Raw genomic sequence first — 16,127 nt, forward strand, 5'->3', positions numbered from 1 at the left:
GTCACTTTCAAGAGAGCAGGAAAACTCTAACCCCAGCACCCACTCCAAGCCCTTTGTTCCTGGCTGGTGCTCTGGCTTCTCCACCCTAGCTTCCCAGGCCAATTCTATTTTAATGCAAGCTGTCTGGTGAGGCTTCGTTCTCACCCCTCCCACTCAGCTCCCTGTCTCCATTGTCATGCTCTTATTGGCTACCCAGAACTCAGGCCCTTCAGATGATCACAGCCACTTCCCACGCCTACTCAATCCCAAGTGGGTCCCAATGTCCATTCCAGAGGAAGTCACCTTTACCCTATCCTTCACAGTTTTTCCCTTGCTTCCTCAATCCCTTTCCACTCATCTTCCTGGCCCGGTTCATCTCCTTGTCCTCTTTGGCAACAACATCTGGTCCCAGATTTACCCTACCCTAGGAGTTTTTCTAACTTGCCATGCTGGTGGTCCCACTGGGGACATTAAGTCTGCTTGATTCTCTCCTCCCATCATTGTGATTACGAAGGGAGGGTCAGAGCAGGGCAATGGGGAAGGAAGTTGAGAGCTGAGTGTTCAGCGCCTTCCCTGCCTCCGGCTTCTACTATTGGCCATACTCCAGGCATTGTCTTCCTACCAGGGATTGAGCCGCCAGTAAGGCAGCAGGAGTACAGTCATTTGTGTAGAAGAGGTAGGAAAGTGGGGGGCGGCGGATGGTTGGATAGGCATTAAAAAAGAAGCAACAGCCGGGCGCGGTGGCTCAAGCCTGTAATCCCAGCACTTTGGGAGGCCGAGGCGGGTGGATCACGAGGTCAAGAGATCGAGACCATCCTGGTCAACACGGTGAAACCCCGTCTCTACTAAAAATACAAAAACATTAGCTGGGCATGGTAGCGCGTGCCTGTAATCCCAGCTACTCAGGAGGTTGAGGCAGGAGAATTGCCCGAACCCAGGAGGCGGAGGTTGCGGTGAGCCGAGATTGCGCCATTGCACTCCAGCCTGGGTAACAAGAGTGAAACTCCGTCTCCAAAAAAAAAAAAAAAAAAAAAAAGAAGCAACAGAGGTTCTTCCAAATGGAGTAACAGCACCTGAAATCCCTGCATACCTCAGCTCCCTGAGCAGAGGTGCCAAAGCTAGTGTCATCACCTAGATCACCTCCATGTCCTACCCCAGGGCCTCCATTTGCACTCCCACACCATACAACTGGCCTAGGGAGCTGAGTTGCTATCATAGTGAACAATGGGCCAGACTGACTTAAGCAGCTGTTAGAATCCCTGCTCTGAAGTTCCAAGCATCTGTTAATTCATGCCCCCCCCCCCAAAAAAAATTTTAATCCCGATAGGTTTTTTGTCAGTGATTTTAAGGGGCCAAATAACTCTTGACTGGGCTTCTGACTGGGCTTCAGGACCCTGCTGGGAGTATAAGGATCAAATATCTTCTTTAATATTCTCCGTGTACATGTATCCCCTCTCTCCAAGGAAGACAGGTAGGTCCCAGTGCTTAGTCTCACTATTCCAAGTCCTACTTTCCAAACTGAGAAGGCTGAGAAGGCTGCATGCTTAGAGTTCCGCCAGTAAGGCAGCAGGAGTACAGTCATTTGTGTAGAAGAGGTAGGAAAGTGAAAATTCCTGCATGCTTCTAATTCCCCAACCTGTACAACTGGAGACGTTAGTGATGCTAAGGGCAAGGATGACAGGGGCTACAGAAGTGTGGCCTGTGCTCTTCCTCTCACCCACAAGAGGTCTGAGGATGGGATCCTGGTGGGAATGTTGGCAGCTAACAGATGGGGGTGGATTAAGGAAGAGTCCCCACTAAGCCTTCTCAATACAATATGGTAGATCACTAGGATGGAACAGTGGGGCTGTCTCATGCTCTTCATGAAGAGTAGAGAAGAAAACTGGGAGGATACCAGCATTCTGCCTGCCCAGTAGGAGCCAGGTCCTCTAAGAGTCCAGGAAGAACAGAATCATGTCAGGTGAAACAGAGAAATACAGGGTGAGAAAATGAGATTTTTCAATCTTCTTTAACATCTTTGAGGGTCAAATAATTAATGAAGGTTCCCTTCTTAATGGAACATTTGTCTGGGAGTCATGAGCCTTAGATGTCATCTTCATTAGAGAAAGGGGGGAAATGAAGTGAGAAATGAAGAAAGGACCATCAGAATTCACAGAAAATAACCCTGACAACTGTGATTTTCATCCTAGATACTTAATTCAACTGGCTAGATAACTTCCTGTTTCAAGGTCAGCCATGACATGGCCCCAATGTATTCTTCCAATGTACTCCTTCCATATTTCCCAACACCAAACGGAACTAGATAACTTCTTGTTCATTTCTGTTTTCTGCACTTGCCTTTTCCTGAAATCTGCCTATAATATTCTTCCCTACTCTCACCTGTTGAAAATCCCACCCTTTCTTAAAGGCCCACTTCAAACTCCCCTCTCTGGGGAATTTCAGCCCAGAACAGAAAGCATCTGTCCCGTCTCATACTGCATTCCTTCTTTGTGACCCTCTCTCTACCTATATACCGTTCCTCTCCTGCAACTATGCCCACTTACACTCCTATCTGAGTTAGGGTTACTTTTACACTAGATTCCACCCATTTTGCTTACTCAGTTTTCCTTCTCAATGGGTCAGCCCCATTAGCAGAGAAACATCCACTATTTCATCCATCTTGATAGGGTAGTCCACGCTTGATGTCTCCAACGTTTTTTTTTTTTTTCCTGTATCTACTCCGGACACTGTCCCCAACCATTCCACTGACAGTCCATCAGGGTCACCAGCACCCTCCAGGTTTTTCTCTGCGAATTCCTCTCCATCTCTCAACCTCTTGATAGAATTCCTCAGGGACCTCTTTTCTATCTACACTCAACCCTAGTGATCCTATATAGCTTCATGTTTTAAAATATTAAATGTCCTCTCCAGACTGCTTCTGCTGAATTCAACTCATATCCAACTCATATGCCTACTATAAATCTCTGGAATGCAACACAGTTCTTACACATAGCAGGTTCAGAGTGGAACTCCTGCTCATTCCCCATTCTCCTTCCAGTCTACTCCCGTCACAATCTTCACTTGATTATTGGCCCAAATCTTGGATTCTTCCTTGTCTTCCATTATACTCTTATGTGCCAGTAAATGCTGCTGGCTCCACTTGCAAAATATACCTATAGCCACTCCACTGCTACCACTATGGTCCAGATCACCGTTCCTCACATGATTCCATCTTCTATCTGGTATCGCACTTCATGTTTGCCCCCATACGAGCTATTCTCAGCTCAACAGAGCACTCCTAATGGCATATTATGGTTGAGGGGTCTGATCACATTATATCCTTGACTGAAATCCTTTTCATGGACTCAACACAGAGTAAATACTGTGGGAAATTTCCCCTTACAATCCCATTGCCTCTCTTTTACTACTGTTCTCCCTGTTGCTCACTCTGCTCCGCCCACACTGAGCTCCTTCCTAGTTTTCAACACACCAGGCACATGTCCACCTCATGGCATTGGCACAGACCTTTTCCCCAGGCAGCTGCATGGGCTGCTCACTTCAAACACACTCAAATACCAACTTCAATGGGATATAAACCTTTAACCCACTACCACCACATTCCCTCTGCCCGGCACTCTTGTCCCTTTCCATCACTTAACTCTTTTTCAAAGCACTCGTTACACAACAGTTGTCTTTTACCATTTTCTAAAGATAAAGACTCCACGAGGAAAGGGATCTGAGTCAGGATGCTATTATTCACTATCTTATCCCCAGCAAGCAGATCAGCACTTGCCATGCAGTAGAAGTGCAACGCATGCTTGTTGGTAGGCCCATAAGGATCATGCCCTGTTGCATGCCCTACAACATTTAGCACAAAAATCTGAACATGGTTAAGCTTTAAAAAAATTCATTGAAAACAGCTCAAAATAAGAGTCACACCACTGTTTAAAATGGGGAGGTTTATTAAAGGTTTTTCCTCAAGACGAACAGCCAATCTCTTGCTTCTTGAGAGAAGCAATTAGTGGGAAATGTATGTCACACCTTGGGCCCAGAACCACAGGAGGCCGCTTCTCAACAAGCCCAGAGAACTTACATCACCCAATTCCCGTTTAAAGCTCATTAATGTCTATAAAACAGAATCCATGTTGCCTTCCCAGAAAACAGAACTATGAACCCAGTCAGAGCCTCCAGCTGTTCTCAACAAGAATATTTAAGCAAGACAGGGCAATAAATGGACTGCACAGTCAACAAACCCAAGATGAAATTGCAGTAAAATCCATGATCAAAGTAATGTCTGAACTACATTTTCAAGAATAACTTACAGTTTTTACATTTTGGGTAACATAAATACTAAAAGCTGGGTGGTTAGACTGCCTCAAAGCTCACATTCATTTCCCTCTTGGCAAGATGAGCTCTTTCCAGACCCCGGACAAGAATCCAAACCACTCTGCCCTTTTAAGCCTGGAGCTGATTCAAGAGGGGATATTTTAACACATATTTAGCACCTTAAATAAGTACAAAACCCAAATTTTTAAAAAGGTTATTTCACAAATTATTTTCCTCCTCCAAATACCTGACAATTTCTTCACACTTTGGTTTCAACAGACATATAATTTATAAGGGTATATTTTATGTTTTCTAACATTCTGCTGTGATTGTTTACAAAGGAAAATATCAAGGTATTCCTTATTTCTCTTTCTGTCCCTCAGTCCCTAAGACAAAACTGAGCCACATAAACTGACATACATGCATATTTACGAGGATAACGTGGCAAAATATTTTAAACTGGCCATGTCCAGGAAATGTAGAATGTCTTATTACTATTCTTCAGTGGAGAAAAATGCTCCAAGCCTGTTTTAATAAAATTGGCAATAAAGGTCAGTATTTTTTCTGAGTATTAACTTCTCCAAGCACATTATAAACTCAAAGAAGTAAATTGTTTCGGTGAGGAGTAAAATGGTGGCCATTTATGATGGCAAATTAAGGTGCCAAACATGGATTAGTTCAAAGTTGTAGGGAGAAGAAAGTAACACACCAACATCTGTATTTCACCAAAAGTTCTTAAGAGAATTACTTGTGTAGCCACAGTTCAGGAAACTACAGTGTTATTCATACCTTTGATGAACTGTAGTATCTTCCCTGCCCCATTAGATTGTAAACTCCTGAGAGAGCATCTCTATGTCTCTTTGTGAACCATGCAGTGTTTATGGATTAGGACTTAAATAGCTACTTCAATGCTTATCAAAGTATTAACCAGGCCCGGCACAGTGGCTCATGCCTGTATTCCCAACACTTCGGGAGGCTGAGATGGGTGAATCATGAGGTCAGGAGTTCGAGACCAGCCTGGCCAACATGGTAAAACCCCATCTCTACTAAAAATACAAAAAATTAGCTGGGTGTGGTGGCAGATGCCTGTAATCCCTACTACTCGGAAGGCTAAAGCAAGAGAATCATTTGAACCTGGGAGGCGGAAGTTGCAGTGAGCTAAGATTGCTCCATTGTACTCCAGCCTCAGCAACTGGCAAGACTCCCTCTCAAAAAAAAAAGAAAAAAAGAAAAAATTGATGTTGAAGCTCCCCCTGGTGGAGGGTAAGATTACAGCTGGATTTTTTACTGTTAATTTCTAAAAGCAGACTGTCGGGGGATACCACCAAGCCGTTGAAGCAAACTATGAACTATGGCATCAAGCCTCCTTAAATTCTATGTCACTCATATAACCAAAGTCATTATATTTTAAACAGCCACACATACTTAAATGAAGTTTCTAGACATTTGTCATTTGACATTCATACAATATCCTAGAAACTCTTTTTTATTTTTCAGCTATAAAAATACATTTATTTTCAGGTACCTTTCCTGTTGGAACCAAGACTAAGGAGTTCACATCAGGACAATATAAAAACACACCTATCTCACTTTCTAACAGGATACCTTTTCATCTTGTTCAGCAACCATAGGTATTCTTGTACATCTGACTTCAGCTGGTCCTGCTCTGCATACCACTGTGTGCTAGAAAGTTCCACCTTTAGCCCAAGTGGACTGTATAAGATGTGACAAAGGAATCTGTAACTGTCATCTTTCTCCACCACATTCTAAAACAGAAGACGCTGAGTTTATGCTACTAGTCAAGCAGACTGAGACTTGGAGTTAGTCTTATTAAATGACTTCTATTTAATCTGGCAAATAACTACACAATAGATGGGACAAGGTAGTATTTAGAAAGTTTTACTGGTTGATGAGAAGTCTGTCTATGATTTTAAGTTCAAAGAAATATTTGAGGGGTGTTTTAAAGCAGAATGACTTTAGAGTCATTTAAGTCTTTAGACTTAAAATAAAAGATGCCACTCTGACCTGACAACTGGCCCTAATGCTTCATTAAAATGTACTATATAGTTTTGGCCCCTCAATCCCAGGCATATGCATAATTGGATCACTAGAAGGATAGTGTTAGATAACTAAGTTTATTAGAAACTAAAAATAATAATAGTAATTTCCAGTTTTTCAAAACAATACTTTAACATTTTCTCAGGTTGATCAGAGCTTAACATTTAAAACCTGATTTTAAAATTTCAATTCAGTAAATGACAGGCTGACCACACGCCTGGAAAATCTCAGCAAGGCATGAACACTTCTTCATGCCGAGTTGCAAAGAGACAGTATCTAGAGATCCCTGAGCAATGACTTAAGACTTTCTAGGACTGGTCTCCTCCTTAGTATTTGGGCACAAGGCACAGGGTTTCCTAAGCTTGCTTCTTTCCTTTTCCAGAACTTAACTGGCTAACAAGCTTTTGTTCTACCTCTCTTTATAGAGATCACATAAGTAATATCACCCTGGGTCCATGTCTTCTTAAGCCCTATCTTTCATAAAGAGGAAAATAATTGAGAAGGAAAAGAAAAGCACCACTATATAGGAAGCTAAAATTTTAACTCAGCAATCTCTTCCACATTACTACTACCATACTATTTCATAAATAGATGAAGCAAAAGTAACACATTCCTTTTATGTGTTTTAACTTTCTCTCATTTCTCTCAAATTCTTCAGTCTATTATAAAGCAAGTTTGAAATTTTTCACATAACACTTCATCAGTGGACTCACACCCAACAAGTTAACAATGGCAAAAGGATTTCCTTGATGAAATTTCAAGCTGTGGAAGATCTGAAATAGTAAAAGTTAAACCCTGATACAGTATTAAACTTATTTTTTACATATAAAAATAATATACAGTGGGACTTTTATTCAATAAGATACAATCTTTAAGATCAAGAGAGAATATACAAAACTATTCTATGTTGTCTGATGTATTTTACTGTAGAGTAGGAATAAATATACCTAGAACAGAAAGTGCAAGGTCTGTTCCTAGAGAAATCACCAGTTACTTAGTTTAAAAGCCAGTGTTCTGCAGATACTCAGCAGAAAGGAGCTACTGTCGCATTTAAAACAATGTGGTCATTATAAAATAAAGGCCTTAAATCTATAAACAATAACAAAAACACACAAACCAAATGAAAATGTACTAAAATTTAATCATCCATAAAAGCTGTAATTTAATCTGACAGTAAAACACAAGAAGCAATATTAGAGTTGGTTTAGTATATTATATATTTTAGCTTTGAAAGCCATAGAAATCAGTTATCCCAGTTTTTTTTCCTATAAAAGACCCATTTTTCCAAAGCATTATGCACAAACAATTTTAATTAGAATATAATGACAGATGATATTCCATAATTTTTTAAATATAAAATGAAGTCAATGACTCAAAAAAGTTATCTGCTGCAATGAGTTTGAGGGGACATTTCATATTACCATTACAGGTATAAAGTAGAATGGTTCAGCGTTTTAGTGCTTGGCAGGGAGGATCATGATAAAAAGGTCGATATGAAATCATTTGATCATAGTAGCAATATCTAACATTTGAAATGCATCCATGCTCTTTTGTATAGTCATATTAGAGTCAAGTATATTTTCACATCTGTTATAACTGCTATTGCAAAGGAGAAATACTATGGTCTTATTTTCCAAGAGATATACACAGAGCAATTTTTTTTCTCCAGGGAACTTGTGCAAACCAATATAAGATCTAAATTCTTCACATAATATATAAAACAGGAGAAGCCTCTTCAGGTTTATTTTTTGAAGTCTGGAATGCTGGCACTTTCCAATTAGGCAACAGTTCTTCATTCCTGTAATCTAAAACATTGGATACAGATATACACATATATATGGTTAATCTCTTGATGTCAGAAGATGGTACTAAACAAGCAGGTATCCAATAAAGTAAAAAAATAATGAGTTTAGCTGATCATAACTTGAGAACTAAACTATGCTAAACAGCTACAGTAACAGTGTTATTTTAAATTCCCTTTAAAAATGTTTTAAAAAATCAAAAATAGAAGACTCAGTTCACAAGAAAGGAGTCCATAACTGATCAACTTAAGTTATCCTCAGTTATATTTAGTTATACTCAATTATATTTAGTGTTTCCCATTACATCTGACTGTCCTGTCTGTACAGAGGAAAACAATGCTATTTTTATTCTATCTCATTACCATCCCACTTTTACTTTCCTTTTTTTACTAAAGAAAAGAACATCTGCCTCCATAAACTTTTCCATAAGACATTCTTTATTCGAGCATTTTATGATTATATATTAGAATTACCATTTCTAATACAGGTTAAGGCAAGAGATGATACAGAGAGAGCTAATCCCCATATTCAAGGGCAGAAGAATCAAAGTTAGTCTTATTGTCAACAGAGAAGAATTAGGTTAAAGGAAGAATCCTGATAATGATTTTCTCTGATGTCTTTAAAACTGGGACATATAAAAAAGAGATTAACATGATTCAATTCAATTTTGCCTAACAGCTATGGACTAGATAAGCTGCCCTCAGGGTTCATATTCTCTTACTAAAAAGGTTTATAATTTCTATTTAAATCTACCCTGTATTTCAGAACTTTTACAAGTATAGGAACAACATGGCACTTCAAGTCTATAATCACAGTAAAATGTACTGCAAAGCAGTCTGATTGCTAAGTCACCTATTATTTGGTATTATCAAACATCCACAGAGATCTTGGATGACTTATTAAGTAAACTTTATTACACATCAGAGTCTAAGAATTTATGCAGGCAGGATAAAAGTCTTACTCCATATTTAGGTCAAGATTTATCTTCTCTAAGGTAAAACTCACAAGGCACTGCCACATTGTTGGGTGTACATAAATGAATTTTAAAAATTGTAATAGGCCAGGAGATAGCACCTTTTCCTTTAACCATAAGCTAAAAGAATATTTTGTGAGAACTAAAAATTAAACTAGGGCCAGCCATAATAATGAGCTGTCAATGAGCCAGTCAAATATAAAAGAGTTAAATAACAGAGTATTTAAGAACTGGAACTGGAACCTTCATTTTCTCTATTTTTGCACCCTTGCCTAAACAAACACATATACCAGTAATCTTAATAATCACTTTCAGGGAACTGATGATTTAAAGTTACTGAATCAAGGCCACGCACGGTAGCTCACGCCTGTAATCCCAGCACTTTGAGAGGCCAAGGTGGGTGGATCGGATCACCCTGAGGTCAGGAGTTTGAGACCAGCCTGGCCAATGTGGTGAAACCTCATCCCTACTAAAAATACAAAAATTAGCCAGGCATGGTGGTGTGCATCTGAAGTCCCAGCTACTTGGGAGACTGAGGCAGAAGAATCGCTTGAACCCAGGGAGGCAGAGGTTGCAGTGAGCAGAGATTGCACCACTGCACTCCAGCCTGGATGACAGGGCGAGACTCCATCTCGGAAAAAAAAAAAAAAAAAAAAGTTATTGAATTAAGATTTCATTAAAAGCCTAAAGCAAATATTTAGCCAGATGCTGTTTTTCCTAAATCTGACTACCAGAGATAATCCCCATGTCCCTTTCTTCTTTCTGTGTATTTTCCTCTACGTACCTTCATTTAAAAAGGGAGCTACAATTACTCAGGTGTTTCCCTTAAGAGAAAGATTCATATCTCTAAGGAAGCACATATTAGTTAATTTGGAGGTCTTAAGGGAGAATCTACTAAATGAACCCAAGAGATTTACAAGAGTTAGTATAACCAACTCTCCAGTGGGACCAGCTTACGCTGACTGGAGACCAAGTTTAGTAATAATGATGCAATTAGCATCAAATTACATAAAAAATCCACTCCATGAAAATACTCTTTTATGGCATTATTTATAGAATTGATGAAGTAGAAATGTTCAGGGGATTTAAATACATAATTAAAGAAAAACAGTCCCCACAGACTTGATAGTCAGCTTACATGCTGTCATAAATTTCTTTTCAATAGGGTCACTTAGTGGAAACTAAAATAGTAACTAGTAGAAAAGTCAACTAATACTTAGAAGCCTAAATAGAAACCTTTATTTAAAAGAAGTTGATCCATACCAGAGAGGAAAATGACTACCAAAATTACACTGATATACCACCACACATTCCCTGAATGGGTCAAGTTAAAGACTGACAACACCAATTTTGGGGAGGATGTGGAACTCAAAAGCCACTGGAGAGTGTGTAAACTGGTACAATCACTTTGAAAAACTTTTTAGCAGTAACTACTAAAGCTGTCCATATGTATAGCATATGATCTGGCCATTCCATTCCTAGGTATATACCCAACAGAAATGCATGCACATGTGCACAAAGTCATATAGGAATGTGCACAGAATTATTCATGCTAATTTCCCCAAAGAAAGAACTCAAATGAACACCAATAGCAGAATACATAAACATACTGCCAGTACTCTCACATAATAAAAATGAACCACTGCTACATTTAATATAAATAAGTCCCAAAAACATATTTTTGAGTGTAAGAAGCCAGGCACAGAAAAATACACTACGTTTTTGTTTATGTCAAGTTCAAAAAAAGGCAAAACTAATCCATGGAGTTAGAAATCGGGGCAGAGTTTTAATGTAACTTAGGGAAGAGTGACTCCTGTTGTTATGCATGGGTGTGTTCACTTTGGGGTAATTCACCAAATGTACACTTATGTCTTTTTGTTTCAGAGCAACTACTGGTTCACTTCAATTCAGCATGAATTTGGGAGTCATCTAGGAAAGTGTTCTATTCATTCAACCACTATTTTTTAATGCCCAACTCTGTGTCAGGCACTGGGGACACAGTGGTAAGAAAAATAGACACGGTCCTTCCTGGCTGTCAGAAAGCTTAGCTCAAGGGGAGAGGTCAAGTTATCCAACAGTTAACCTACAAGTTATAAATCACATTTACAAGTTACAGAAACTTAGAAATATCATAATAGATGGGCCGGGCGCGGTGGCTCAAGCCTGTAATCCCAGCACTTTGGGAGGCCGAGGCAGGTGGATCACAAGGTCAAGAGATCGAGACCATCCTGGTCAACATGGTGAAACCCCGTCTCTACTAAAGCTACAAAAAATTAGCTGGGCATGGTGGTGTGTGCCTGTAATCCCAGCTACTCAGGAGGCTGAGGCAGGAGAATTGCTTGAACCCAGGCGGGGGTGCTATGGCGCGACCTCGGCGCGCCATTACCCCCCCGCCCTGGGTACAAGAGCGAAACTCCGTCTCAAAAAAAAAAAAAAAAAAAAAAAAAAAATATCATAATAGATGAAATGGAAAGTGGCTGAAGTCTGGAAAAACCCAAAATAAGAGGATGAGAAAGGTACTTGTTCTGCTTTTAGCATCTTACCTGGCTCAGAGCTGCTGCTGACTATGGGCTTAGAGCAGCAGACATGATTTCTTTTTAGGCTTCTTCTTTTCCACTGGTGTTTTTCTATTTATCTGTCTGACCAGGTCATAAAATATCTAAAAACAAGAAAAAAAAGTACTTAATTTAACTTTTAAGACTTTTTTCCACAAAACAATTCTGGTAAGAATTATTCTGCTCTTAGATCTGCATTCTGCTTCTTTCTTTTAAAGTCAGGTTTCTTAGAAGGCTGCTGACTTTCAATCAGGGTAAAGCAGGACTTACCTATTTATAATGAAGGAAACGCTCTTACTCCTAGGTATTTAACATCAAATCAAGAATAAGAACTGGTAGTGAAAAACAGTAAAAACTTCAAACCTACAGAAAAGTTGCAAAAATAGTACCAACAACTTTGGCATATTCTTCCCAGATTCACCAATTAGTAACATTTTGCCACTTTTACTACACACACACACACACACACACACACACACACACACACACACTCTCTCTCTCTCTCTCTCTCTCTCTCTCTCTCTCTTATTTTCTGAATCATCTGAGAGTAGATCTTAACTATTAGGTCCTTTAATAAGTATTTCCTAAGAACAAAGATATTCGCTTATATAAACATATTACAGTTATGGCACTTAAGACATTTAAGGATTGACACATTATTCTGCATAACTACAGAGCAAATTCCAATTATGTCAATTGCCCCAATAATGTACTTTCCCCTCCAAGGACAGGATCCATCCAGGATTACACACTGCATTTTATTTCCTCTCACTTTAGTTTTTTAAAATCTGGCACAGTTCTTTGGCCTTTGTCTTTCAGGACATTGTCATTTCTGAAAAATAAACTCTAGTAACTTCCCTCGATTCGGGTTTATCTGATGTTTTCTCATGATTAGATTCAGGTTATACATTTTTGCCTAAAATAGGACAAAAGAGATACTGTCTCCCTTTCAAGGTATCACATGCAGAGGCACATGATTTTTGTTTGCTTTTTAAAAAAAATATTAATTTTGGTTAAAGTAAAAAGTAGAAAAAGTCTGCTAATCCTTGATTTGAAATGACAAATATTTGTGGTTTTTAGTTTGTTTGTTTTATTTTGACACACAGTCTTGTTCTGTCACCCAGGCTGAAGTGCACTGGTGCAATCTCGGCTCACTGCAACCTCCACTTCCCAGGCTCAAGCAATACTCTCACCTCAGCCTCCCAAATAGCTGGGAACTACAGGTGTGCACCACCACACCCAGCTAATTTTTATATTTTTCATAGAGACAGGGTTTCTCAATGTTGCCCAGGCTGGTCTCAAACATCTAAGGTCAAGTGATCTGCCTGCCTCGGCCTCCCAAAGTGCTAGGATTATAGGTTTGAGCCACTGCGCCTAAATGTTTGTTAATAAATCTTGTGGATTCAATTTTTGGATGAAAAGTGCAAAGTATCAAAGATAAAAATACAATGCTACTTATTTCATAAAAGCAGATAATTTTAATTCAGATGCCAAATATTAAAACAAGAAACAGATAAGCTTTGCTATGAAATATAACACTTACTAATGATTTGGAATTAAAAACAAATATCACAGAAGTCCCTTACTGTTACTAATCTGGAATAAATAGTTCTTTGCAGAAGCATATTTAAAAATGGATGACTTTAAGGAGCATTACAAGGATGACTAGTAAAATCTGAATATATAACAAACAGACTGTGTCATCAATTTTTATGATTCTAATAATTGTGCTGTGGTTGTGTAAAACAGTGTCTTTGATCTGAGGATACATATACATCAAAATATTTAGGAGTAAAGAAGTGTGATTTCTGTAAACAAGTGGCAAAATTTTAGTAATGGGTGAATCTGATGAAGGGTAAACAGAAATTCTTTTTATTGTTCTTATAGCTTTTGAGTAAATTTTAAGAGTAAAATATTTTTAAATTATCAATCTACATTTAAGATAGATGATAAACAATTACATTTCTTTAAAGTGATAATTACCTATTTACTTTTTTTAAATGTTCCAGATTACAAGACTAAATTAAACTGTTAAAAAGGAAAAAAAAACCTGAATGATTTATCCAAAGCTACAAAAGTGACTCATTTAAATTCTTTTCTTTCTGCTCCATTCTTCCCACTCCCATCCTCTTCAAATCATTTAACCCTGTTATCTCATTTCTAAAGAAGTCTGAAAACAGAATTTACAAACAAAATTGTAGTTTTATAACTCCGAAGTTCAAGTTGTTTCAAAACTCTGAAAACTTCAAGAACTCAGTGTGCTTAAGCCATAAATGGGCTTTCATTGGTTCCCTACACTCAGTGCATAAGCTATAATATAAAAATAAAATAAAATAAAAGTAAACTAAAACAGTAAGTTCATCAAAATTACATGTAGTTTCTATTTCAGTTTCTTCATACTAGTCAGTTTCTGGTTCCTGGTACTATACAGAAAGGTAACTAATTTTTGTAGTATTATTCTAAATTATTTCTTTGGAAAACATTGCCTACCTCACAGCAGCAGATGGTTCAGTGATGAGGGCAAGTTCGAACTATAATATTTGGTTAGAAATGCTGAAAGGCCCCAGCCTAGGTTCTTCCTCATCTCTCTGAACTATAGAAAAATCTAAAGGGAACACAGAATAGAGTTTCTCAATCCCTCTCCCGTTCCTAAATTGGGATGTCTTGATTCCAATTACTATTCCAGCCTCAGCAAAGAACAATTAATTCTTGATTAAGACTACTGTGATTCTGGTATAGCCATACATTACTTTTAGAACATTGCAAAGTGGTGTGAATAAGAGTTTTAAAAAACATTTATATATATATATATATCCTTGTCTGTTTTCAAATTTAGGGCCAAGAGGTGAATCTTTGAAAGTATCACTCTAGGCCGGGGGCGGTGGCTCACGCCTGTAATCCCAGCACTTTGGGAGGCCTAGGCGGGTGGATCACGAGGTCAAGAGATCGAGACCATCCTGGTCAACATGGTGAAACCCCGTCTCTACTAAAAATACAAAAATTAGCTGGGCACGGTGGCGCGTGCCTGTAATCCCAGCTACTTAGGAGGCTGAGGCAGGAGAATTGCTTGAACCCAGGAGGTGGAGGCTGCGGTGAGCCGAGATCGCGCCATTGTACTCCAGCCTGGGTAATGAGAGCAAAACTCCATCTCAAAAAAAAAAAAAAAGAAAGTATCACTTTATACTTCAGGCATTTGAAAATCACAAAAAAGTTACAAGGCAAAAGTTGTGTGAGCAACTATTAACTATCAAAGGAATCTTGTAGCTGGATTATCAGATTATAAAGAGAAAAATATTTTTAAAAACTCAAATTATCTGCTCCATTCTCCCCAGTCTCAAGAACTGAGCATAAAGTTTGTATGTTTTCCAAAAGTAAAGATTCTTTTTTTTTTTTCTTCGGGACGGAGTTTCGCTCTTGTTACCCAGGCTGGAGTGCAATGGCACGATCTCGGCTCACCGCAACCTCCGCCTCCTGGGTTCAGGCAATTCTCCTGCCTCAGCCTCCTGAGTAGCTGGGATTACAGGCACGCGCCACCATGCCCAGCTAATTTTTTGTATTTTTAGTAGAGACGGGGTTTCACCATGTTGACCAGGATGGTCTCGATCACTTGACCTCGTGATCCACCCGCCTCGGCCTCCCAAAGTGCTGGGATTACAGGCTTGAGCCACCGTGCCCGGCCCAAAAGTAAAGATTCTTGAGATGGCTAATGCATTTCATTTTATGTTTTTTCTATGTTTGTTTTTATAAACCCTCATTTATAAACTCTCTGCTTTAACAAGACTGCTATTAAAAAGTGTCTCTGCTGACTGGAAGAAGTTTAATAGCATGTAGATTCTCACAAACATATAATATACTGTTCTCTGGATCCCAAAGGGAGAAGTCCTATGCACTGGACCCAGGCCCAACCCAGCCCCACTGTAGCCTGATGAACTTGGTTGTTGGGTCCCCTGGAGGTAAGGACAAGGACAGCAAGAAACCACATATCTTAAGGCCAATTGTCTTGCAGAGGGTGACCTCATATCACCGTTCTGCAAGAGAAACAGATTCACTAATTCTAACACATTCTTTATCAAAATACTTTTTTTTCTTTAATTATTGTTGAAAGACTTGTTCCCCCAGTAGGGTGCAAACTTCTTTAGGGCAGGAATAGTGTCTGTCTGGGTGACTGTTACCTGGGGGCCTGACACAGTGCCAGACACATAATAGCTAGTATTTGCTGAATAAATAAAATTTATAAATTTCTTGTTTTTATATACTTGTTAAAAATGGTTTCACATAAAAAAGCAAGCAATGGCATTCCTGATTATCTGTAAAATACAGAAGTTGAAGCACGCTTAATTTTTTTTTTTTTTTTTTTTTTTTTTTTGAAGGGGTTTTACTTTTTTTTCCCAGGGTTGGGGGCAAATGGGCGGACGGCGCCCCGCAACCTCCCCCGCCCCCCGGGTTCGGGCAATT

At 39.0% G+C, this 16,127-nt stretch overlaps 1 protein-coding gene and 1 long non-coding RNA gene across 4 annotated transcripts in view; both read right to left on the minus strand.

Annotated features, from left to right (window-relative positions):
• Positions 1 to 7,458: 7,458 nt before the first annotated feature.
• The window catches only part of RAP1A (RAP1A, member of RAS oncogene family), an 86,180-nt gene continuing 77,511 nt past the window's right edge, over positions 7,459 to 16,127 (minus strand). For 2 of the 3 annotated variants that reach the window (XM_032249763.1, XM_032249764.1), the window contains exons 7-8: positions 11,661 to 11,776; positions 7,459 to 8,147 (exon numbers count right to left, since the gene is read on the minus strand). In XM_032249763.1, coding sequence (XP_032105654.1) covers positions 11,690 to 11,776 — 87 coding nt within the window. In that variant the 3' untranslated portion in view covers positions 7,459 to 8,147; positions 11,661 to 11,689. Of the gene's footprint in view, positions 8,148 to 11,660; positions 11,777 to 12,990; positions 14,278 to 16,127 lie in introns of those variants that run through there. The other variant, XM_032249765.1, reaches the window with a different exon arrangement.
• On the minus strand, positions 14,406 to 15,049 carry LOC116531108. Its single transcript, XR_004260277.1, has 2 exons — positions 14,850 to 15,049; positions 14,406 to 14,537 (listed from the first exon to the last, which is right to left on the minus strand). It is a non-coding gene; the product is annotated as an uncharacterized LOC116531108 (long non-coding RNA).

This window comes from Sapajus apella, unplaced genomic scaffold (assembly GCF_009761245.1).
Source record: "Sapajus apella isolate SASKATOON/1434 unplaced genomic scaffold, GSC_monkey_1.0 scaffold69, whole genome shotgun sequence".
In the NCBI taxonomy this organism is placed as follows: domain Eukaryota; kingdom Metazoa; phylum Chordata; class Mammalia; order Primates; family Cebidae; genus Sapajus; species Sapajus apella.